This window comes from Anomaloglossus baeobatrachus, chromosome 3 (genome assembly GCF_048569485.1).
Source record: "Anomaloglossus baeobatrachus isolate aAnoBae1 chromosome 3, aAnoBae1.hap1, whole genome shotgun sequence".
Taxonomy (NCBI): Eukaryota; Metazoa; Chordata; class Amphibia; order Anura; family Aromobatidae; genus Anomaloglossus; species Anomaloglossus baeobatrachus.
The window spans coordinates 430,186,796-430,213,681 of record NC_134355.1 but is presented as its reverse complement, the minus strand read 5'-3'; the positions used below and the strand labels follow the sequence as shown (position 1 = coordinate 430,213,681).

General features: G+C 46.2%; 1 protein-coding gene across 4 annotated transcripts in view; it reads right to left on the bottom strand.

The window, feature by feature from the left end:
• Positions 1 to 26,886, bottom strand: part of ARMC9 (armadillo repeat containing 9) — a 294,215-nt gene that overhangs the window by 50,975 nt on the left and 216,354 nt on the right. For all 4 annotated transcript variants that reach the window (XM_075340394.1, XM_075340396.1, XM_075340397.1 and 1 more), the window contains 2 exons: positions 3,742 to 3,881; positions 3,282 to 3,358 (listed from right to left, as the gene is read on the bottom strand). In XM_075340394.1, coding sequence (XP_075196509.1) covers positions 3,282 to 3,358; positions 3,742 to 3,881 — 217 coding nt within the window. The remainder of the gene's footprint in view (positions 1 to 3,281; positions 3,359 to 3,741; positions 3,882 to 26,886) is intronic.

Sequence of the window (26,886 nt, the reverse complement as noted above, 5' to 3'; positions counted from 1 at the left end):
CACAATCCAGAAACGTCAGTGGCTGGATGAAAGATGCAAGAGTCTGTTTAGATCCCAGAAACTTACTTAGCTTTCACGAACACACAGTGATTACAAGCAAACAGGTCACAGATGAGGATGATACCTTTATTGGCCATTCAAACCCATTTGTGTCAACTTCTGTGCATGTTATCAGGCCAAAATCATCAGAGTATGTGAACTTTTGATCAGGGTCATTTGGATATTTTTGGTTGTCATTATGATTTAAAAAGAGAAAACACAGTAGTTTGAGGAAAAAATGGCTTCACCAACCAGTAAACATGAGTGTAAAAACAGTTTTTGTGTTATCATTCATATTCTCTGAAAAAGGCCAAGAAAGAAAAAATTCTGCCAGGGTATGTAAAGTTTTGAGCACAATTGTACATGTCCTACTCCTGGTATATGTGTGCTCTTCCTGGGCCCCTCCTAGTATATATGTCCCCATCCTTGTTTATTTGTCCTTTTTCTGGTGTCTATATGTCCTCTTCCTGGCATATGTATCCCATCCTGGGCCCCTCCTGGTAAATTTGACTGCCGCAAAGCGGAAAAAAAACAAAAACATTTTACTCACCCTTCCCAGCTCCCACGACGTACTCTCTGAGCTACGATTCATTTCAGCTGGATGTGCGCCATTCGATGTACATCCAGCTGAAGCAAGGCAGGAGTTGGTGTCGGCGGGCCCCCACACCGATTGCCCCACTTCTGTGTTCAGCTCACGCAGCGCTTACATTTCCCCGCCGCCTGCCGCGTCCTCATAATCTCTGCGGCTCTGCTTGCCTGCAGCTGTAGCAGTGTGGGGAGGTCGCAGAGTGATGACCTCATCACGCTGCTGCATGCTGGGCTGAAGGATGATGCGCCGGTGCCCTTCTATGCCCCACTGACCCTGCCTCAACAACATGGCCAATTTGCATGTGATGCCTCTGAAGTGCTTTGCATGCAAATTAGCCGGGTCCCTCTGTTGCGGCTGTGACTGGAGACCGGTGAAGAGGGGGCCCCGAACCAGCCCAGGGATTAATAAAGCTAAGTAATTACCCCGGGCCCTGGCCGGGCTCCCCTCTTCACCGGGACCCATACACCAGTCATAGTTGCCATGCCCTGATGGCGGCCCTGGTTAAAGCTTATATAATAATGATTCACATATATGTCAGAGTACTGGGCTCTGTGCACAATAAATACTTCACTGTGAGGCCAACTTGAACTCTGTTTGTACCTAATTCTACCTTTTTGACCTGTTGGATCCAATTGTGTCTTTCTCTAGGTTATATGCCTCTCATCATTTCTCATTGTTCTGTATTCCAACAGATATATGTCGTGCTCTGTGTATTGTCCACAGAGCAGTAGACCATAATTTTTTGGCACATGCACTAATATATTTCTTTTCAGATTCTTTTTCCTTTTCTGACATATGTATGAATATTGTTTACAGTGGCTGCATAAAAAGCAGCATAAATTGGATAAGCACTTGCACCCTTATCAGTATTTTTTAACCCTGTTAGCTGTGTTTTTTACCCTTTTGGGGTGTTTATTTGCATTTTTACTTACCTGAATACTGATTATATAATAATGATGATGACGATGATGATGATGATGAATATGTAATGTTGTAAGAAATATATTTGTTTAGTGTACCACTTTGCAGATTATTCACAGGCAATATTGTGTTTTATGTCCAGGTCCTTAGTGTTATTACATCTCTCCAGGAAAAAATTCTTACATTTTTTTATTATCTCCCATTGTTATCTAATAAAGGATTTTTATTTTGTAATTGATTTTTTGTTGAGTCACATTTCTCATCGGATTCTTTACAATCTATTTAAGGTGTTATCCTCTACTAGGACAACCCAGGTAAAATTAAAAAGCTTCTACTCCCTTCCACGGCTGGCGTCCAGTGGTGTCCAGGCTCGCAGTGCTGGGGCTTATGTGACGTCCCACGAGCCCCACATCCAATCAGTGCCAGGTTCTGTCTCCCCGCTCTCGGACAAGCAAATTAATCAACAGGAAGTGAGCGCTGCAGGAGAGGGAAGCCGGTGCTGATTGGATGTGTGGCTCGCGTGACGTCACGTGAGCCGAGGCACAGCAAGCCTGGACACTGCTGGAACCGCGCTAGCCGTGGAGGTGAGTATAGGCTTTATAATTTTACCAAGGGGAAACGTGGAATCAGAAGGGGTTCTCCTAGTAATGGACAACCCCTTTAATAACATGACTATTGGGTGTTCCAATTAACTTTGGCAAAGGGAGGTGTTGCCATAGAAGCTAATTCAATAATACATTTCTAGAAGGAATAATAGGAATGGCACAGCCATAGCTAATCAAAGACAATTTCAAAGAAAATATGCTCAATTGGGTGTAATTTTCCAGAAATTACAAGAATTTGCTCAAACAAACATCTCAGAAGAGCTGACAGAACCTCTTTACGATACTGGGGATTAGGATAAATCATCAATATAAGATCTGTGGGGGTGCAATACTCAGAGCACACACTGATCCGCTGTTCTCGGTGTTGGCCAGATGTGATCAGCTTTGGAGCTCCACAGCATAACCTCATCAACTGTATAGCGGATATGGCTGGGTACTGCACATCCGCTACTATTAAAAAAATTGGAGTAGGTCTGCTGTACCCCATAGCGTTCATTATACAGCTGTCAGGGGTCTGCAGTGCACCTTCACAAATGATCACATCCACATGACACCAGCACTCCCATCGACCTGGTATTGATGACCTACCTCGAGGATAGGTCATCAATTTAAAAGCAGTGGATAAGTGTTCCTATTGCTAACTATATAAATAACAATGGTAAAATAGTAATAAGGGTTTCCCTAGGTGAAGCCGCTTCAGGAAAAAGCCAACAGTCTTTTTCCTGAAGTGGCTTTGCTTGCAGTTTCACCATTGTTTTTGTAGCCGGCTCTTTTTCCTATATTGTCAAGTACAGAGAGCAGCCAACTTCCAAACAAAGCCACCAGGAAAAAATAAACATATTACGGTAATTATTTTAGCCGCTTCACGATTTCTGAACGCTGAAGCAGATAAAAGAAGTAGCAAAAGACAACATTTGCACAGCAATATAGGTTTGTCATTGCTGTGCATTATGTTTACTTTTTTGCAAAATCGTGTGCACATAACCATATACATTCCTGCTGTTAGGGGCCTGGATCAGATAGCTAAATCCCATTCATATAGACAAGCAATTCGCCAAATGTAATGTTTATTGTAAAATTTAAGTAGAACTGAAACCATACGTATCGGATAGGGAGAATATACAAACCTCATGATTCTCATGGCCTAGCAAGTCAGAAAGTACTTTAAGCACAAGACCAGCTCTTTCACCGCACATTTTCTTTCCTGCACAAGACAAATTACAAGAACAGTAACCACAATTTCTTTTACCAGGGTGCCATATCTCTGACAAGATAAAAATAAAATAACATGGCTGCAAAAAAATGACCGTATTTTTCGCTTTATAAGACGCACTTTTGTTCAAATTTTGGGGGAAAGTAGGGGGTGCGTCTTATAAACCGAATATACAGGGATGAATGTGTATGTATATATATGATTTGTTAGACGGACCCTGGCATTATAAGATGGACCACATTTAACATTAAAAAAAAAAAATCTCTTTTCCTTCACCAAATTTGGGGGTGCGTCTTATAATCAGGTGCGTCTTATAAAGCGAAAAATACGGTATATATCTAGTACAAAGCTATGGAAGAATTGTGGGTTCGCACCTGCACTGCGTAAGCAGAGGTTCATCAGCAGAGCTACAGAATACTCCACCGTGTAGTCAGAGAGATGATCTGTGTCCTCGAGTTCTTGTACAAGCCATAAGATGAGGCCATCTTTTATCATGGCTGATTGCATCTGGCGCCTGGAATAGAAATAAGTACATTTACATGGCATAAAAAAACTCATCAAAAGCGACAACACAATTTTATCACTAAATATTTTTGTAAATCTGGGTTTATAACTTTATATAATATAACAAGTCGGACTGGTCCCAGGTCAATATGAACAATATAAACATTCCTAGAAGGAATGACAGATAACATACAACTGGAAAAAATGTGTCACACTGTTACAGAATGGATGAAAAGTTTCTGCAGAACAGACACATTTAGAAAATGGATGTTGCCTTCCACAATCTATTGTTTATTATCACACAGGCAGCCGATCGGAACATATTCACACAAACAAGAGAAAAGGAATTTTAAGGGAATGAATTGGCTCGATTCACAATACAGAATGCATAGGAATACAGCATTACACATTGGACAGTTGCCAAGTACAAAGGAAATACAGGATTAAAAAAGAGCCACATAAAGATGTGAAGTTAAAGAAGTTGTCCAGTTACCAAAACTGATTTTTTTTTTTCTTATAAATCTTAACAATATGTGCCCCTCAACACATCTATTATGTTTTTTCAGCAAAATTACCTTTTATTGTGCACCAGCAGCACACGGTCATTGCTGGCTCCAGCTCTGATGGGGTTAATCTCTCCTCTGACTTCCTGTGTTCAGTTCCTACAAGTCCCAGAATTCTTTGTGGCTCTAGGGCGGTGTCTAGCTTATCTAACACACCCATTGTGTCTAATACACCCACTCTGCTGTCCACCCAAAGCCTCCTCCCTGCCTCTTTCCAGTTGATGCACTGAGAGCAATCACACAGAGACAGCAGCAGCTCTACACAGCCAGAGGAAGAAAGTGTGTGTGAGCGTATATACAATGTATGTGTATGTGTGCGCGTATATACAGTGTGTGTGCGTATATACAGTGTGTGTGTGTATATACAGTGTGTGTGTGTATATACAGTGTGTGCGCGTATATACAGTGTGTGTGTGTATATACAGTGTGTGTGCGTATATACAGTGTGTGTGCGTATATACAGTGTGTGTGTGTATATAGAGTGTGTGTGTGAGTGTGTATGTGTGTGTGTGTGTATGTCATACTCACCTGTCTGCAGGGTCCCGGTGCCATGCCCGCTCCCATCTCCTCTCGGTACCGCCGCTTCGGCTGTGTGCAGACTCCCCGGGGCACGTACGAAGCTTGCAGGACCTGGCGGTGGATCACCTGATGCAGTCACCTGACGCATCAGCTGATCGATTTTCGCGGTGTCGCCGGCTTTTTCGCGCCCGGCCGGCTATCAGCTGATCCTGCCGTCAGGGGACTTCATCAGCTGATTACCGGCAGCTCCTGCAGTGATGGGCCAGGATCAGACTCTGCTGCAGGAGCTGCCGGTAATCAGCACATAAGTGAGTATGTATTTATTTATTTATTTTTTTTTTCCACTGATGCATCATCTGATTGTATAATCGGCTTTTATACAATCAGCAGATGTGTGATGTGATTCACGTAGTTTAACCTGACACATCATCTGATCGCTTTGCCTTCCAGCAAACCGATCAGATGATATTGGATCCGGATTGGACGGCGCGGGACCCTGACCCAGGATTACTGCGGAGGGGGGTTCTTTATTTCAATAAAGATGGAGTCACTAATTGTGTTGTGTTTTATTTGTAATAAAAATATTTTTCTGTGTGTTGTGTTTTTTTTTTTTTATCATTACTAGAAATTCATGGTGGCCATGTCTAATATTGGTGTGACACCATGAATTTCGGGCTTAGGGCTAGCTGATAATATACAGCTAGCCCTAACTCCATTATTACCCAGCTAGCCACCCGGCATCAGGGCAGCTGGAAGAGTTGGATACAGTGCCAGAAGATGGCGCTTCTATGAAAGCGCCATTTTCTGGGGTGGCTGCGGACTGCAATTCGCAGTGGGGGTGCCCAGAAAGCTTGGGCACCCTGCACTGTGGATTCCAATCCCCAGCTGCCTAGTTGTACCCGGCTGGACACCAAAATTAGGCGAAGCTCACGTCATTTTTTTTTTTAATTATTTCATGAAATTCATGAAATAATTAAAAAAAAAAAAAAGGGCTTCTCTATATTTTTGGTTCCCAGCCGGGTACAAATAGGCAGCTGGGGGTTGGGGGCAGCCCGTACCTGCCTGCTGTACCCGGCTAGCATACAAAAATACGGCGAAGCCCATGTCATTTTTTTTTTCTTTTTGGTTAAAAAACTGCATACAGTCCTGGATGAAGGATGCTGAGCCTTGTAGTTCTGCAGCTTCTGTCTGCTCTCCTGCATACACTAGTGAATGGAGGATGCTGAGCCTTGTAGTTCTGCAGCTGCTGTCTGCTCTCCTGCATACACTAGTGAATGGAGGATGCTGAGCCTTGTAGTTCTGCAGCTGTTGTCTGCTCTCCTGCATACACTAGTTCTGCAGCTGCTGTCTGCTCTCCTGCATACAATGAACATTTTGAATAAGGAAATGACATCAGACCTTTTTTTTTTTTTCATCAACAATCTTTAATGGCATTGTGCACTGATTAAAATCGCAGTGAGCAAAAACGCAGCAAAAAACGCACCAAATCGCGGCAAAAACGTGACATGCAGCACCGCAGGTGACAGAGCAGAGCAAGTTGGTGACATGCTCTGCTCTGACACATAGTGTGCTGCATGTCACTGTATCCACTCTGGAACTTGTTGTGCAGGTGACCGGATGCTACATGTCACTGTCTCCACTCTGGGACTTGTTGTGCAGGTGACAGAGTGGAGCAGATTGGTCCCATGCAGCGTCCGGTCACCTGTGCTGCTGGTGGGAGGATATGATCACACTGCCGACACCGCCGGCTCTCCTGACTGCTGAGCACAGCGGGCGGGTGGACAGTGTGATCACATACTTGCGTGACAGGGGGGATTTCAGTGGAGGAAACCCCCCCTGTACTCCACACTGGAGCCCATACTTCCCACAGCTGACGGAGGGTAAGAGCGCGCTCTGCCTTCACCGCTCCACACTGACGTCCTCTGGCTCCTCCCCTCGAGGCTGGGCTGTGACGTGCGGTAGTCACCGCCCACAGCCCAGTCAATCAGTGTGAGTGGCGCCGGCATCCTGTGACGTACCCGTCTAGTTTCAGAGCCCGGAAATGCCGGGACGTCAGAGGATGCCGGCGGCCACAGCTCCAGGGGGTCATGTGACAGGCACTGAGCGTGCAGGATAGCGCCGCTCAGTGCCAGAACTGGAAACAGAAGACAATGGAGAAGATGCATACAATGGTAAGTGATAATCATTGGGGAAAAAAAAAAAAATGGGTGAACCACCCCTTTAAGATTTTCCTTCATCTCAGCCTATGATGAACCTTTACTTATTCACGGGTCACCTTCAACAAGTTGGTGTGTTGAATGTAGAGAGAAATGAGCAGGAATAAGAATGAAAGAAATTTTGACAAAGGCAAAACTGATGGGTTAAACAACTGGGCCAGAGCATCTCCAAAATGACAGGTGTTATAGGGTTTCCCAATGTGCTGTGGTTACTAGCTATCAAAAATTGTCTAAGGAAAGATAATTGGAGAACCGGCAACAGGGTCATTAATGGCTAAGGTTCATTAATGAAAGTGTGGAGTGAAGGCACATTGCACACTTCAGGATTGGTGGGTGTTCCGGCGGCGGGACTCCTGGAGATCAGCAAGTTATCACCTTCCAAGTGCATACATGGCAAAATGATAAATTGGTGCAACCCCTTTAATCTGAATGAGCACCTGTAAGATGTGCTATAAAAACAATTCCATCACATGGAGACCACATCTCTCAATTTACAGGACTTCCTTGTTTATATTGTATGAATTGGTGACATATACAGATTTCAGCACTTTGACTTATATCTATGAAGAAAGGTTGTTTGAAATGTACAGTTTAGCTGTCTCACATGTGAAAAATGGCTATCGTATATAATAGATAATACAGCGGGGGTCTTTTAATACCACAGTTAAAATTGAGTACCCAATGACAGACAAACCTATAAAGATAAACCTGTGTGAACAGGTACCACGGTGGTCTGTGACACATGTATTCAAAACAGACATAAATCACTGTCACAAGGCCCACCTATCACATCTAAGCTGTAGAAATATTTAGAACATACAGAAGATTGCAAATAGGACATATAAGGTGACTGACAAAATAACGGAACGGTCTAAATCACGGGGGTGAAGGGGGGGCAGGCATCCGCTACCCCACGCTTTCCCAGATTCTCAGTTATCAGTCACCACACACATACCTCCTTCCCGACGCGTTTTGTCAAGATATGACTCTCAGGGGATCCGGAGGTCAGAAGCACGGTGAGAATGAGACCATGTAATATTTGCACTCTTCTGTATGTTCTAATTATTTCTACAGGTTAGATGTGATCGGTGGGTCTTCTGACAGTGATTTATGTCTGTTTTGAATACGTGTCACAGACCACCATAGTACCTGTTTACACAGGTTTATCTATATAGGTTTGTCTATCATTGGGTACTCAATTTTAATTGTATTAAAATTTACGTTTTATTATTGATTTTTCTATCCCCATTGTATTATCTATTTAGCTGTATCACGGTTGAAGCACTGTGAACGTAAAGGGGTATTCTCAAATTTAAAGGCTATCCTTGATCTTTAAGATAGGGGATAAGTTCCTGATCTCTTGGGGTCTGAAAACTGGAACCTCCACCAATCCTGAGAATGGGGGCTTGGAAGGACGCCTTGTGAATGGGCCAGAGGTGAATTTTCGGCACTGCCGCTATATTCATGCTTAATGGGTCTGCTTGATATAGGCAAGAGCAGAGTTTGGCTTATATTCAGCACGCCAATAAGAATGAATAGAATAGCAATGCGCATGATTGACCACTGTTCCATTCACATGAGGCTTTTCAGAGCCCCCGTCCTCAGGATCGGTGGGGTCCCAGTAGTTAGACCCCCAGCATTGGGAAGTTATGCCCTATGCCATGAATAGAGGATAACGTCCAAACTTGAAATTACCCTTTTAAGAGTTGGGTACATTTAGGATCTGCTAGCATATGTAAGTACTAAAATATAACTTTTACTTCAAATAAATATAAAGTAAACAAGCTCAAAATATATTCTTATTTATAAATCAAAACTGACAACTAAATCCATATTGCTTAATATTGAAAGTTTTCTTTTGGGGAAGGGAAGCACAATCATTTATTTTCTATGTGCTTCTAAATCATATTCCCACAGTGCTACGTGAATTCAAAAATATCCTATATGGCATCAATCAAGATATCAGTGTAATAACACTATTAAAAAAGAGAATTTTGTTTACTTACCGTAAATTCTTTTTCTTATAGTTCCGTCTTGGGAGACCCAGACCTTGGGTGTTTAGCTTCTGCCTCCGGAGGACACACAAAGTACTACACCTAAAAGTGTAGCTCCTCCCTCTGAGCGTATACACTCCCTGGTGAGCCAGTCCCAGCCAGTTTAGTGCAAAAGCTGAAGGAGAAGAGCCACCCACAAGTAGAACAGAGCAAGAGCCGGAACAACCGGAGACTCTGTCCGTGACAACAGCCGGTGATAACACGCGGAACAAGGAAATTGCCAACAGGCAACAGGGAGGGAGCTGGGTCTCCCAAGACGGAACTATAAGAAAAAGAATTTACGGTAAGTAAACAAAATTCTCTTTTTCTTTATCGTTCCTTTGGGAGACCCAGACCTTGGGACGTTCCAAAGCAGTCCCTGGGTGGGAATAAACAGAAAAACTAAGAAGTAGGCAGGACCTAACTTCACAAATGGGCGACAGCCGCCTGAAGGATGAGTCTGCCCAAGCTCGCATCTGCCGAAGCAAGAGCATGCACTTGGTAGTGCTTCGAGAAGGTATGCAGGCTAGTCCAAGTGGCAGCCTGACAGACTTGTTGAGCCGTAGCCTGGTGCCTAAAAGCCCAAGAGGCACCGACAGCTCTGGTCGAGTGTGCTTTGATCCCCGTCGGGAAAGGCACCTGAGTACTCTGGTAGGCGTCCGAAATGGTCGACCTAATCCAACGGGCTAAGGTCGGCTTAGAAGCAGGGAGGCCTTTGCGCCGACCTGTGGTTAGCACAAAAAGAGAGGTGCACCGCCTAAGCGCAGCGTTGCGAGACACATAGATCCGGAGAGCATGCACCAGATCTAGAGTATGCAGCGCTTTTTCAAAGCGATGAACAGGGGCCGGACAGAAGGAAGGTAAGGTAATGTCCTGGTTAAGGTGGAAGGGAGAGACCACCTTAGAAAGAAAGTCCGGAGACGGACGGAGAACCACCTTGTCTTGATGAAAAACTAAAAAAGGTGACTCCGAGGAGAGCGCAGCCAAATCAGAGACTCTCCTGAGAGAAGTTATGGCAACCAGAAAAAACACTTTCTGTGAAAGCCGATACAAAGAAACATCCCTAAGAGGCTCGAAGGGGGGCTTCTGCAAGACCGTGAGAACCAAGTTAAGGTCCCAGGGATCCAAGGGCCGCCGGTAAGGCGGAATGATGTGAGACGCGCCTTGCATGAAGGTGCGGACCTGAGACAGCCGAGCGAGACGCCGCTGGAACAAAACTGACAGAGCTGAAACTTGTCCCTTGAGAGAGTTGAGGGACAGTCCTAGCTGCAGACCGGACTGTAGAAAGGACAGAAGGGTCGGCAAGGAGAATGGCCAAGGAGGATGGCCATTAGAGCGACACCAGGACAGGAAAATTTTCCAAGTCCTGTGATAGATCTTAGCGGAGGAAGACTTGCGGGCCCGAGTCATAGTGGAGATGACTTCAGGAGGAATACCAGAAGCCGTCAAAATCCAGGACTCAAGAGCCACGCCGTCAATTTGAGAGCCGCAGAATTCGGGCGGAAAAATGGACCTTGCGAGAGTAGGTCTGGACGATCCGGGAGATGCCACGGCATCTCTACGGACAGTTGGAGCAGGTCCGGATACCAAGCTCGCCTGGGCCAGTCCGGTGCAATGAGGATGACTCGACGGCCCTCCATTCTGATCTTGCGCAGGACTCTGGGAAAAAGAGCTAGAGGGGGAAACACGTAGGACAGACGAAACTGGGACCAGTCCTGAACCAGAGCGTCTGCGGCGAAGGCCTGAGGATCGTGGGAGCGAGCCACGTAAACAGGAACCTTGTTGTTGTGATGGGATGCCATTAGGTCCACGTCCGGAGTGCCCCATTTGCGGCAGATCAACTGAAACACTGCCGGGTGCAGGGACCACTCGCCACCGTCCACGCTTTGACGGCTGAGATAATCTGCCTCCCAGTTGTCCACGCCTGGGATGTGGACTGCGGATATGGTGGACCTGGAGTCCTCCGCCCATTGAAGAATGCGTTGTACCTCCATCATTGCCAGGCGGCTGCGTGTCCCGCCTTGATGATTGATGTAGGCAACCACTGTCGCGTTGTCTGACTAGACTCGAATGTGCCTGCCCGCCAGCAGATGGTGAAATGCTAGGAGAGCTAGAAGCACGGCTCTGGTTTCCAGCACATTGATTGAAAGGGCTGACTCGGACGGAGTCCAAGTGCCCTGCGCTCTGTGGTAGAGACATACCGCTCCCCAGCCGGATAGACTGGCATCCGTGGTGAGAATCACCCAGGACGGGGCCAGGAAGGAGCGCCCTTGGGACAGGGAGAGGGGCCGAAGCCACCACTGAAGGGAGCTCCTGGTCCGTGGCGACAGAGCCACTAACTTGTGTAAGGAGGAAGGCCGCTTGTCCCAACAGCGGAGAATGTCCAGCTGCAGGGGGCGCAGATGGAACTGGGCAAAGGGAACAGCCTCCATGGACACCACCATTTGACCCAGCACCTGCATCAGACGCCTGAGAGTATAACGGCGGGGCCTCAGGAGAGAGCGCACCGCCAGCTGGAGTGACAGCTGTTTGTTTAAGGGCAACTTCACGAGTGCTGACAAAGTTTCGAACTGCATCCCTAGGTACGTGAGACTCTGGGTCGGAGTCAGAGTGGTCTTGGGAAGATTGACAAGCCACCCGAATTGGGCTAGAGTGGCGAGAGTGAGCGAGACACTCCGCTGACAGTCTGCGCTGGATGGAGCCTTGACTAGAAGGTCGTCCAGGTAAGGGAGCACTGCCAACCCCTGCAGGTGCAGAACCGCAATCACTGCTGCCATGACCTTGGTGAATACCCGAGGGGCCGTGGCTAACCCGAAGGGGAGAGCCACGAATTGGAAATGATCTTCTCCTATTGCAAAACGTAGCCAACGCTGGTGTGAAACTGCAATTGGCACATGTAGATAGGCATCTCTGATGTCGATGGACGCCAGGAAATCCCCTTGGGTAATTGAGGCAATGACTGATCGCAGAGACTCCATGCGAAAGTGCCGCACCCGAACATGCTTGTTGAGAAGCTTGAGATCCAGGATGGGCCGGAAGGTACCGTCCTTTTTTGGGAACTAGGAAAAGGTTTGAGTAAAAACCTCTGAACCGTTCCCGGGCGGGAACTGGTACAATTACTCCGTTGGCCTGCAAGGCTGCCACGGCCTGTGAGAAGGCGGCGGCCTTGGAGCAGGGGGGAGTTGAGAGAAAAAATCTGTTTGGCGGGCTGGAAGAGAATTCTATCCTGTAGCCGTGGGAGATGATATCTCTCACCCACTGATCGGAGACGTGTTGAAACCAAGCGTCGCCAAAGTGGGAGAGCCTGTCACCGACTAAGGACGTTGCCAGAGCGGGCAGAGAGTCACGAGGAGGCTGCCTTAGTGGCAGCACCTCCTGCGGTCTTCTGTGGACGCGCTTTTGGGCGCCAGTTGGATTTCTGGTCCTTAGCTGAGTTAGCGGACGAGGCGGAGGGCTTAGAGGACGACCAGTTGGAGGAACGAAAGGAGCGAAACTTCGACTGATTCCTACCCTGGGCAGGTTTCCTGGTTTTGGTTTGTGGCATGGAAGTACTCTTCCCGCCAGTAGCTTCTTTAATAATTTCATCCAGCTGTTCACCGAACAGCCGGGACCCAGCAAAAGGGAGCCCAGCAAGGTACTTATTAGAAGAAGCATCTGCCTTCCACTCTCGAAGCCACAAGATCCTGCGGATAACGAGGGAATTAGCCGAAGCCACCGCAGTGCGGTGAGAAGCCTCTAGCATGGCAGACATGGCATAAGATGAAAAAGCTGAAGCTTGAGAAGTTAAGGCAACCATCTCGGGCATAGATTCCCTGGTGAGGGAATGCATCTCCTCTAGAGAAACAGAGATGGCTTTGAGAGCCCACACTGCTGCAAAAGTTGGGGAAAACGCGGACCCCGCGCTTCATACACGGATTTGGCCAGAAGGTCAATCTGACGGTCAGTGGAATCCTTAAGGGAGGTGCCATCAGCCACCGACACAACGGTCCGGGCTGAGAGTCTAGACACCGGAGGGTCTACCTTTGGGGAATGAGCCCACTCCTTGACCACCTCAGGTGGAAAGGGAAAACGGTCATCAGAACCACGCTTTGGGAAGCGTTTGTCAGGACAGGCCCCGGGTTTGGTCACAGCGGTCTGAAAACTGGAGTGGTTAAAGAACACACTCTTTACTCTCTTAGGCAAGGTAAACTGGTGCTTTTCTGCCCGAGAGGGTTGCTCCTCTGATACTGGCAGATTGAGATCCAGTACAGAATTAATGGAAGCAATCAAGTCACTAAGATCTGAGTCACCCTCGGAAAGATCAATGGGGTACATGGAGTTAGCCTCCAAGCCCCCTGTAAAGGCATCCTCCTCATCCTGCGAGTCAGCTCTTGAATCAGAGCCGCGGGATGAGGAAGGAGAGGAAACCCTGCGCCTCCTCTTAGGAGGACGGGGTCTGGGCCCTGAGGATGAATCCTCTGTGCGCTCCGGTGGACGGAGGTCAGATGATAGAGATCCTAAGGGACCCTTAGCAGTAGAGGCACCCTGTGAAGGGGGCTGATGCATATTCAAAGTCCTGGACAGAAGTCCCATGGACTCAGCAAAAGACTGGGAGATAGACCTAGAAAAGGATTCTACCCAGGCCGGGAGTTCAGCCACAGGTTCAGGAGCAGCCTGAGAGACCACTGGGGGTGAGACTCCAGGCTGTGGCACCGCCAAGTTAGAGCAGACATCACAATGTGGATAGGTGCTCGGTTCAGGCAGCAGGAGCTTACATGCAGCGCATACAGTATAAAGCTTTGGAGCCTTGCTCCTCGCGTGAGACATGCTGCTGGAGTGGGGACTCTACAAAGAGAATGAACCCCAGGGAGTATATACAGAGGTCCACAACCAGAGACCGGTTGTGGCTTACCAGACGGCTGGAAGCGGTGTTGTGTGCCCTCCAGATCCCGAAGCCCGGACCCCCAATGCACAGCACCTCAGCAGGGATGCAGAGTGCAGGCCAGCGCAGAGGGGATCTGGAGGGCCATACAGACCTGCAGGGGAGAAGACACGCACAGCAGTGGGGAGTGTCCCTCCCCTGTGCAGGACGGCCGCCGGGAGGAGCCGTGCCTGTCCCTCTGCATGAGTGACATGCGAGGGTAGTGAACAGAAACTAGGCCTCCGGCAAAGCCGGGGCCTAAATTTGAGCGGCGAGGCCGACGCGCAGGCACCATCGGCACGGTTCTCGGGCGAAAGCTAGAGAACCCGCCGGAAATGCCAAAATAAATACAGTAAGCACACTCTCCCCATACAATAAAGCACAGGGACCCCTAACATATAAACGTCTCAGGTACTTAGCTGCTGAGACGCAGGGCCAGGTCCCTGGGGATGAGTGCTCCAGTCCAGCAGGGTCCTAAAGGGCTGCGGATGGAGACCGGTCTCCTGCCGGGCATGGAGACCGCGCTGGCTCCCACTTCAAGCCAGAGCCCAGGAGGGATGGTGAAGGAGCACGGCATGTAAGGCTCCAGCCTTGGAAATCAACCTTACAACACCACCGACACAGTGGGGTGAGAAGGGACATGCCGTGGACCCGCACTTCTTCAATCTCATTCCAAAAAGGAAAAAAATCATATGAGAATGCATGTGTGGATGTATGCCTCCTGAACACAAAGCGATAAACTGGCTGGGACTGGCTCACCAGGGGGTGTATAAGCTCAGAGGGAGGAGCTACACTTTTAGGTGTAGTACTTTGTGTGTCCTCCGGAGGCAGAAGCTAAACACCCAAGGTCTGGGTCTCCCAAAGGAACGATAAAGAAAATACTACTATTGGTATCTATCAGGGTTGCTAACTTGATATTTATTTTTTCTGGACAACTTATCAAAAAATCACTGACAGACAATTTTTATGGATACTGTACCACCAGCGTCACTGCACTGCTCGTTCTCCCATATGCAGGGATGCCGACTCACTCACCGCCATGGCCAGCCCGCACCACGCTGCCTGGCTTCCCCGTTGTCCTCCACATGGGTGTCTTCTGTTTCCCTGTCCCAGCGCCTGTCCTTCAAAAGTGCTCCTAGGGCATGAGCGCGCGCCGCTGCCTTTCTCTTTAACGGCCAGCACGGCATTTCATGGAAGTACCTCTCAGACAATTGCTGAGAGGCACTGGGTACTAAAGACACTCTCCCACTAGGGAAGGTGCCTGAGAAACGTTATTAGTTAGTGGTTTGTTCACTAGCCAGCTAGTTGTCAGGTTTCCTTATCCACTGTCCATTCCCTAGTCAGTGTACATTCCTGTACCTCTGCCCTGCCGGTATCCTGTACCTGTCTGTCCTGCCCATGCTATCAGCCTCAGCCATCACAGTGGTTCCTGTCTATACTAATGACTGTGCCTGTCCACCCTGGCCGTACTGTCAGCTTCAGCCACCTCAGTGGTTCCTGTCTATACTAGTGAAGGTACCTGTGCTGTGCTACCTGCCTCAGCCGTCCCAATCGTGCCTATCTACACTAGAGACTCTGACTGTTGGTATGTGTCTGTCCTTGCCCTGGTGGTCAGCTGCCACAGTCCTCGCCCCTGACCTGGGAGTGGCACGTGATATCTGCCTCACGGTGGGTGCTTAGTCAAGCCCCTCCTACTAAAGAAAAGCCTGGGGCCCTCTTGTGGTCCAGTGGGTCCACACCTGCTTGCCGCTTTACCATCTCCAGCGGTGAGCGTTACATATACATTGTAAAACAATAATAAATCATTACGATTATAAGTGACACATGTCTACAGCCCATAATCCTGATATGAAGACATCAGCTGCAGTCACTGTAAAATGATGAAAATTACAGTCAAAATGATCTCTAAGTTTTTACAGCTTTAAAAAAAATCAAGGACACCTTCAATTTTTTTTTTTTTTTTACAGACAGGGCTAAAAAGTGCCCTATTTTTATGGAATGTCCTGGAACTCGGGATGGTTGGCAACCAAGGTATGTACCTGTTGGTAAGCAACTTTGTCAGTATACGCACACTAGAGTGAACAACAGTAGCAGCGCTCTAATGACTGAAAAACTGAGGCTTATCATTTTTTACTGTCTGATGAAACAAAGCAGCTATGTTGATGACACGCATAGAGCTGTTCAGAATGATGACTAATTAGGTCATAAAATGATGACTACCAAGGTTACTACGGCCATATGATCTCATTCTATACTTTGTCTCTCTTAACATAAATTATTTTTCTATTACCTGTTGATTTAACATAATTGATAATTAGAGGGTGTCACAAATGACACATCGTATATCCTAATATGTGTTGGATTATGGAGATGAACCCTAATTAATCTGCCATTAAATTTGCAAAGCTGTAATAATCATTTTGTAAATCAAATAAGCAATATCAGCAGTAATAACCACCATACAATTATCAATACAGCAGAAACAACATTATGCAGCTATATCCAACACATTAGACATTAGTGTGGCATCAGTTACCAGTTGGTATATACTATACTATATTTTTAGTATTGTTTTAGTGTACCGATTGGTGCCAGATAGGACAATACTGATTGCACATAGCACTGAGGGAAAATGATGGAGACATGCATAGGAATAAATGATTGTGCTTCCCTTTCATAAGAGAGTCAATTACATAACGAACAATAATGGATCTCGTCAGTTTTGATTTATGAATAAGAATATATTTAAAGCTGGCTTATTTTATATTTATTAGAAATAAAGGTTATATTGTAATACTAATATGCTCTAGCAGGTTTTGACAGAGAATGAAGTTTATTTATCCTTTAGGGAACTATTTAGGTCAGTTTTCAGTGACGTTCTATACATTGATGAGCAGCACCCTCCCCAGACGACTGACATCTCTCTCCCTATGCATAGTAATGGCTCATTGGGGTATATTACTCATTTGTATTAAATATTAAATAACAATTTTCTGTTAGAAAAATCACCTCCTTTAAAAGTGGGGGAGCAGGTGAGCTAAAATAAAATTCCCGAAGACTTTGCTCCCCAGTGTAGTAACACAAGTGCAATGTATGTAGCTTGTGTTTTGTCAATGGAGAGAAAAACTTAAGGCCGGCGTCACACGGGACGATCTATCGTGCGATCGCATGACCGATCGTACCCGCCCCCGTCGTTTGTGCGTCACGGGCAATTAGTTGCCCGTGGCGCACAAAGTCGTTAACCCCCTTGTCACACGCACTTACCTCCCGGAACGACTGCGCTGTGGGCGGCGAACATCCTCTTCCTGAAGGAGGAGGGACGTTCGGCGTCACAGCGACGTCACACAGCAGCCAGCCAATAGAAGCGGAGGGGCGGAGATGAGCGGGACGTAACATCCCTCCCACCTCCTTTCCTCCGCATTGCCGGCGGGACGCAGGTATGCTGTGTTCGTCGTTCCCGGGGTGTCACACGGAGCGACGTGTGCTGCCTCGGGAACGATGAACAACCGGAGCACAGAAGGAGGACCGACATTTTGAAAATGAACGACGTGTCAACGAGCAACGATAAGGTGAGTATTTTTGCTCGTTCACAGTTGTTCGTAGCTGTCACACGCTACGATATGTCTAACGATGCCGGATGTGCGTCACGGAATCCGTGACCCCGACAATATATCGCCCGATATATCGTAGCATGTGACGCCGCCCTTAGACCATTCCATAGTCCATCTCTTTTGACTGTTTAGGCCACGTGCACACACTGAGTGTTTGGGGAGTTTTATTTACCTCAGTATTTATAAGCCAAAACCAGGAGTGGGTAATAAATCCAGAAGTGGTGCTCGTGTTTCTATTATACTTTTCCTCTGATTGTCCCACTCCTGGTTTTGGCTTATAAATACTTAGGTAAAAAAATCACCAAATACTCTATGTGTGCACATGCCCTTACAGGTGCATTAAATGCCCATCCCTTTTTGAATAGTTGGCTATAAGTCCTCAGAAAACGTTCTAAAGTCTGACTCCAGAAACCTTGGACCTGACTAATGATGTGGGCAGAGGTTCCCGAGTCACAAGCTGGACAGACTGCAGTCATAAAGCTATCCAACTATAATTCTGCTGTAAATGGATTTGTTGGTTAACTAAAGGCACAGAAAATCAATCGAATGTAATTATGTATCAGGCTGCCTGCTGGACTATGAGTGGCCGGAATCATTTACAAGTGAATCTCAATAAATTAGAATATCATCAAAAAGTTCATTTATTTCCGTAATTCAATACAAAAAGTGAAACTCATATTCTATAGAGTCATTACACACAGAGGGATCTATTTCAAGTGTTTATTTCTGTTAATGTTGATGATTATGGCTTACAGCCAATGAAAACCCAAAAGACATTATCTCAGAAAATTAGAATATTATATATGACCAACTGAAAAAATGATTTTAAACTCAGAAATGTTGGCCTACTGAAAAGTATGTACAGTAAATGCACTCAATATTTGGTCGGGGCTATTTTTGCATCAATGCAGCCTGGCATGGAGGTGATCAGCGTGTGGCACTGCTGATGTGTTATGGAAGCCAGGTTGCTTTGATAGCAGCCTTCAGCTCGTCTGCATTGTTGGGTCTGGGGTCTCTCATCTTCCTCTTGACAATACCCCATAGATTCTCTAAGTGGTTTAGGTCAGGCGAGATTGCTGGCCAAACAAGTACAGTGATACTGTGGTTATTAAACCAGATATTTGTACTTTTGGCAGTGTGGACAGGTGCTAAATTCTGCTGGAAAATGAAATTTTCATCTCCAAAAAGCTTGTCAGCAGAGGGAAGCATGAAGTGCTCTAAAATTTCCTGGTAGACTGCTGAACTGACTTTGGTCTTGATAAAAAACAGTGGACCTACACCAGCAGATGACATGGCTCTTCAAACCATCACTGATTGTGTAAACGTCACACTAGACCTCAAGCAGATAGGATTGTGGCCTCTCTACTCTTTCTCCAGACTCTGGAACGTTCATTAACAACTGAAATGCAAAATTTACTTTCATCTGAAAACAACACCTTGGACAACTGTGCAACAGTCCAGTTCTTTTTCTCCTTGGCCCAGGTAAGACGCTTCAGGCGTTGTCTATTGGTCATGAGTGACTTGACACAAGGAATGAGACACTATGTATGTATGTGGTGACTCCAGCAGCAGTCCACTCCTTGTGAATCTCCCTCGAATTTTTGAATAGCCTTTTCTTAACAATCCTATCAAGGCTGTGGTTATCCCGGTTGTTTGTGCACCTTTTTCTACCACACTTTTTCCTTCCACTCTCAACTTTCCATTAATTTGCTTGGATACAGCACTCTGTGAACAGCCAGCTTCTTTAGCAATTAACCTTTTGTGGCTTACCCTCTTTGTAGAGTGCGTCAATAACTGCCCTCTGGACATCTGTCAAGTCAGCAGTCTTCCCCATGATTGTGAAGACTACTGAACCAGACTAAGGGGCCATTTCAAATGCTTAGGAAGACTTTGCAGGTGTTTTGTGGTAATTATTCTAATTATCTGAGATAATGACTTTTGGGTTTTTATTAGCTGTAAAGGCCCTGTTACATGCAACGACGTATCTAACGATATATCACCGGGGTCACGGATTCCGTGATGCTCCTCCGGCATAGTTAGCGACATCGTTGCGTGTGACTCCAACGAACGGACGTTAACGATCAAAAATACTCACCTTATGTCGTTCATTTTCAAAAAATCGTTGATTGTTGCAGGACGGAGGTTGTTCGTCGTTCCCGAGGCAGCACACATCGCTACCTGTGACACCTCGGGAACGACGAACTACAGCTTACCTGCGGCTGCCGGCAATGAGGAAGGAAGGAGGTGGGCAGGATGTTACGGCCGCTCATCTCCGCCCCTCCGCTTCTATTGAGCAGCCGCTTAGTGACGCCACACAAACCACCCCCTTAGAAAGGAGGCAGTTCGCCGGCAACAGCGACGTCGCTAAACAGGTAAGTCCGTGTGACGGCTCCTAACGATTTTGTGCGCCACGGACAGTGATTTGCCAGTGACGCATAAACGACAGGGGCGGGTACTTTCACCAGCGATATCGCTGCGTGTAAAGCCCCCTTAAGCCATAATCATCAACATTTACAGAAATAAACACTTGAGATAGATCACTCTCATTATAATGACAATATAATATGTGGTTCCTTTTTGTGTTGAATTATTGAAATAAATTACATTTTTTGATGATATTCTAATTTACTGAGATGCACTTATAGGTCTGTGGATTGGAGCACCCCCTCCTATTGCAAATGCCGATCTGAGGACTCGTCAGAGACCAGCTGCATAGTGGTCACTTCTTTCCTGAATTAGTCGTGCATCTATTTTATTCTACAAAATACCGTACATTATTGAGTTTTGAAAAACGTATTAATTTTTTTTGCGAGAACTCCTAAACACAATCTATTAATAGGTGTAGGTGAACTTGATACTGGAAGAAAAAGGAAGTTATGTTATTTTTTTATTTAGCACACTTATATAGCGCTATTAATTCAACAGCGATTTACAGACGTGATTATCCCTGTCCCCATTGGGGCTCACAATTTACATTCCCTATCAGTATAAAACATAAACAAAAGGATACAGCAGCATTATGAAAACGCCAAGACATATGGCGCTTACAGTATGTTCCTTTCAGTGTGTCTTTGGGGTGTCAGAAGAAACCGGAGAACCCAGAGGAAACCCACGCAAACATGGGGAGAACATACAAACTTCTTGCAGACGTTGTACTTTGCGGGATTTTACCCCAGCACTGCAAATCAACAGTACGAACCAGTGAGATACCGTGCTGCCCAGTTATGTTTTCAGAACCCCTGACACCAATTTTAAGATGAGAATGGCAAGGAAAGGAGACTAGAATATATACAATAAGTTAGCAAGCATTAGAATATTGAATAGGAAATAGCTGTGTATATTAATAATGCTGGAACACTAGCTGAATAAGTCACTGCTGGAATTCAGGGGTGATGGCTAATGGAAAATTCCATCAGTAATCAGCATATAATAGTACAAGACATGTTTGTTTTCTTACATCTGAGGTGACACTTCTGTTTCATCAGTTGGGATTATCTGGTAAATATGGGTGGTGGGAATGCTGGGAGTGCAGAATAATGCAGTCATTCTGCATGTGGCATCATAAGGCCATGGCTGACTAAAGGCCGCTTTACACGCTGCGATATCGTGACAGATATCGCTAGCGTGGGTACCCGCCCCCATCGGTTGTGCGACATGGGCAAATCGCACCCCGTGGTGCACAACATCAACCAGACCCGTCACACTACTAAGGCTGCTTTCACACTACGTTTTTTAACATGCGTCATAAACGTTTTTTTGCTGTAAAAGCCGATCCTGCTTTTACAGCAAAAAAACGCATGCAAACGCAAGTGTTATTTTGCAGGATCCGGTCACTGGATGTTTAGGGGCGGGCATTGGAGTCATGTGATCGGGAGTCAGTGGAACTGAACGTGAGACTGGGAGCCGGCATCTGACCGCTGCGGAGGCTCGTAACCAAGGTAAACATCGGGTAACTAAGGGAAGCGCTTTGCTTGGTTACCCGATATTTACGTTGATTACGAGTGTCCGCAGCTCTCAGGCGAGAGGAGAAGGAGGGGGAGAGAGACAGAGAGGGAGGGGGAGAGAGACAGAGAGGGAGGGGGAGAGAGACAGAGAGGGAGGGGGAGAGAGACAGAGAGGGAGGGGGAGAGAGGGAGGGGGAAAGAGAGACTGATCACGCGAGGCTGCTTTCTGGGTATGCTCAGTGGAGCCAGCAGGATCCTGTATATCAGCATACCAGCGTTCACATGCGTTTGCATGCAGTATAGTCAGGATCCAGCAATTTGCAGTATTTGGACGCAGCTCAAAAACGCTACAAGTAGCGTTTTTGAAAAATGTTAAAAAACTGCAAGTCGCTGGATCCTCACTATAACGCACGCAAACGCATGTGAACGCAGGTTGACGCGAGTCCATTGCAAATGCATTGAAATGAAAACGCATTTGTACTGGATCCGTTTTTGCGTTAAAAAAACTTTCATGACGCATGTGAAAAAAATGTGGTGTGAAAGCAGCCTTACCTGCCCTGCGACGTCGCTGTGACCAGCGAACTGCCTCCTAAGGGGGCGGTTCGTTCAGCATCACTGCGACGTCACAGCTGCGTCCCTGAACCGCCGCCCAATAAAAGAGGAGGGGCGGAGATGAGCGGGACGTAACATCCCGCCCACCTCCTTTCTTCCGCATTGCGGGCGTGAGGCAGGTAAGGAGAGGTTCTTCGTTCCTGCAGTGTCACACATACCAATGTGTGCTGCCACAGGAACGAGGAACAACTTCGTTACTGCTGCAGCAACGATATTAGAGAATGGACCCCCATGTCACCGATGAGCGATTTTGCACTCCCCATGTCCCATAGGATAACATTGGGAGCGTCTGTACTTGCTAAAATCTGTGAATTTATCTAGAAAATCCAGATAAATCCGCAGGTTTTCCACGGAAAAATCCGCAGGTACAGAGTCTAAGACTGTTCATTGTAATTTTCTATTTTGCATGTAACCCCTTTTCACAGGTACAGCACAATGGTGCTATAATGAAATAATCATCAAAAGCTGGGACCACCTAGGCCGTGGACTGGGTGACATACAATGTGTCAGCTACTTCCCAATTGAACTCCTAGTAGCCAAAATGGCACAATAAATATTTAGTTGTAAGACGATTAAAAGCACAGAAAACACACCAGCCAGATAGTTAGTCCATTGTCTTCACAGACCGTACTCCCTGTGTGTTCACATATACACACTAGCCAGTCAGCGACTGCAGACACGGGTGGTGGGAGAACTCGCCAAACAAATTCCCCAGACTCAAACTATGTGTTGTGTTCTCAGAGCTCCTAATAACCAAATGCACAAGTTCATTTGTGCTGTTTTTCTACTCGGAGTATGGACAGCCCTCACATAAGGACAGAGCAACTTCAAAGGCAACAGTTGTTTGAGAGACAAAAGGACAGAAGTACATGAGCAATAATAAAGCATATGTCATTGCAGGAATATCACAAGGGAGAACACCATTTCTGGCCATTCTGACTTATCCTGCATTTTTTAGTTGTCTCTGAGACAGTGAGTGGAGAGCAGCTGCTAAAGTTTCATCCGGTATACAATGTTCACACAGACATGAGGCATCCCTGCTCTCCTGCTTTAGGCTACTTTCACACATCAGTTTTTTTCCATCAGGCACAATCCGGAAAAAACCGGATAAAACGGATCCAGTGCCGGACCCGTTTTATCCCCATTGATTTGTATTAGCGCCGGATTGTGCCTGATGGCCTTGTGTTGCATCCAGCTTTGCCTAAAGCGGCGGCCGGAGGCAACGTATCTTGTAACGTTTTTTTGTCCGGCAAAAAAAAAAACGCATTGCGACGGCTCCGGCGCGATACGGCGTGTTTTACAATGGAAGCCTATGGACGCCAGATCCGGCGTAATGCGGCAAAAAACGGGTGCGGCTGCCGGATCCGTTTTTGTAAACTGAGCATGCTCCAATGTTTTGAAAAAAAGGATCCAGCTAAAAAAACGGACAAAACAATCCGTTTTTACGCATCCGGCATAACGGATCCGTTAAAAAAAAAAACTGATTCGGTGGATACGGTTTTTACATTTTTTTGCCGGATCCGTTGGATCAGGAAAAAAAAGGATTGTGCCTGAATGCAGAAAACTGATGTGTGAAAGTAGCCTTATCTAGCACACATGACACATGCACATGATACAGTAACAATATGGAGATTGGTATACAGAAAACAACTGGTAGCCTGCAGCAGGTGTCTGTGTGACTCTGCCTCCCTAATTCACTCTGCTTCCCCCACTCTATAGACTTCAATAGATAACTCAACATTTGACACATCAGTGAACTAGTAGCCTGTCTTATTTTCACCAAGACAGAAAGTACCAGCTTATCAGAGTGAATGGGTTCATTAGATAAACTAGAGAAGTGGCTTATAAGTGGAGAAAGAAGCATATTTATTTTCCAAAATATATGCCGAAGTTTCTTAAATTCACTAGGACTATGTAGAGTTTGTTGAAACAGCAGTGATCATTTAAAGCACCACTCCAGAGTTTTATTTTGTTCAGCGCTGGAGTCGTGCTTTAAAATTAATTTGTTCTTGCAAGAAACCCCTATGGCCATTGCACAGCTGAAGAACGTATAGAAAAACAAATTGCTACTCAATGTAAAAAATCAGTTATAAAAGATATGTCAACTGAAGGCTGTTTGTGCCACAATGGACAATAACAGGTATTGGAACAAAAGAAGGTTAGACACCTATGATTACTGTCATCATGATAAATGTTAATAGAATACTCGTTTTTCGTCACTTAATCACAATTATCCCTGTGCACGGTTTGATCTAATATGTAAAAATCCAAATGCCTGCATGTTAATTTTTTTCATTATACTACAGTATATATTGCAGTGCTGGTTTTGTAAGTGTGCAGCCTATATACAGTACCCAGACGTCTTGTGGGTTGTGCACAGAGCTACCGACAGCTTTATCCCTTCTCTCCTACCAGATTCTTCCATGACAGTACAGTATAGCTGGAGGGCGCTTACATGGCACTTTGTAAGCCCCCCTGTCCTAAGCAAATGTTCTTTTAGCCAGGTCAGGATACAATATCTAGGTAGAGAGGACGAACTACTGGGGTATATTATGATGTTCTTCAACTGACAACTGCAGTATATCAACTATACTACATAAATGGGAACGCTCCAGATTTGGCTGTTTGGGCTATCGCTCCATCATTCCGCAACAAATGAATTTGCGTCTACTCAGTAAAGCCTGGTAAGCTAAATAATCAGGCTATGTACATATCACATTATATCCACTCGTCAGTGGCTCCGTCGTGAAAAACGGGATTCAAACGTTTGCACCAATTTGACGATAATTATGCAGATGGCGTCACTTTGTGCTCTCTTGGACATCATTTTTAGCAGAATCCTTTTATTATAAGTGGCCTCCAAAACGCAGTCGAGCACATCTTGGTGTCCACTTCAAATAGGTGGACACTGCTGAAAATTATGCCCGACAGAGCACAAAGCGACCCCGTCTGCATCATTAAAGTCAATGGTTCTGTTAGCACAAACATCCGAATCCTGTTTTACAGGGTTTTATTTATTTATTATGTGTGTTATATAGCACCATCATACTCTATAAAGCTGAACAAACATCATCATCACTGTCCCCATCGGGGCTCACAATCTACGTTCCGTATCAGTATGTCTTTGGAGTGTGGGAGGAAACTGGAGAACCTGGAGGAAACCCGTGCAAACATGGAAGAACATAAAAATTCTTTGCAGATCTTGTCCTTGGTGGGCTTCAGAAATAAAGCTGGTGTCACACATAACGACGACGACAACGACGTCGCTGCTACGTCACCATTTTCTGTGACGTTGCAGCGACGTCCCGTCGCTGTCGCTGTGTGTGACATCCAGCAACGACCTGGCCCCTGCTGTGAGGTCGCCGGTCGTTGCTGAATGTCCTGCTTCATTTTTTCGTCGTCGCTCTCCCGCTGTGACGCACAGATCGCTGTGTGTGACAGCGAGAGAGCGACGAAATGAAGCGAGCAGGGAGCAGGAGCTGGAGTCAGGCAGCTGCGGTAAGCTGTAACCAGCGTAAACATCGGGTAACCAAGGGAAGACCTTTCCCTGGTTACCCGATATTTACCTTTGTTACCAGCCTCCGCTCTTCCTGCCAGCGCCGGCTCCTGCACTGTGACATGTAGCTGCAGTACGCATCAGGTAATTAACCCGATGTGTACTGTAGCAAGGAGAGCAAGGAGCCAGCGCTAAGCAGTGCGCGCGGCTCCCTGCTCTCTGCACTGTGACATGTAGCTGCAGCACACATCGGGTTAATTAACCCGATGTGTACTGTACCTAGGAGAGCAAGGAGCCAGCGCTAAGCGCGTCTCCCTGCTCTCTGAACATGTAGCACAGCGACGTTATGATCGCTGCTGCGTCGCTGTGTTTGACAGCTAAGCAGCGATCATAACAGCGACTTACAAGGTCGCTGTTACGTCACCGAAAATGGTGATGTAACAGCGACGTCGTTGTCGCTGTCGCTTAGTGTGACACAAGCTTAAGCCTTGAAAGATCCACTGATGAGAGGATAAAACAAGATATTAACATACCTTTCCATACATACAAAAACGTTAAATGGAAAATGTGAGGTCAGATAATGCTATTAATCTGCAGATATGGGGTTAATCTGCAGATTAATAGGGTAATGAAGGTGCAGCACCTGGGAGAAGCATAACTTTATTCCTCCCTGGAGACACGAGCATTCAGTTAAGCAGGCGCAGCTACAGTCACAGGCTCAATACACAGTGAGCAGATATAGTAAACACTGCCTGGCACTTTGATTGACATCCGTCTCTGTACCGATATAATGCTGAACTGACTGTCAGTCAAAGTGCCAGATCGTGCTTAAAGCTGCAGCTCAGAATACATTCATTTTAGGACTTTAGCTGCATTGGCACACTTGCATGACTGAAAGCCGGCAGCTCCTGAGAGAAATAAACTTAATTTTCTCCCGGGTGCTGCAACAGTTGGGCACCTCCATAACTCGATTAACCCCAATAGCAGGTTAATAGAATTATCTGACCTGAAAAGTTTCCTTTAATTATACACAGTATCCCTTAACAGATTTGTTACATAAATTGCATGTAATGATAACAATAGGGAGGTTACAAAAAGGAACAGGCTAAACCCGCTCTTGT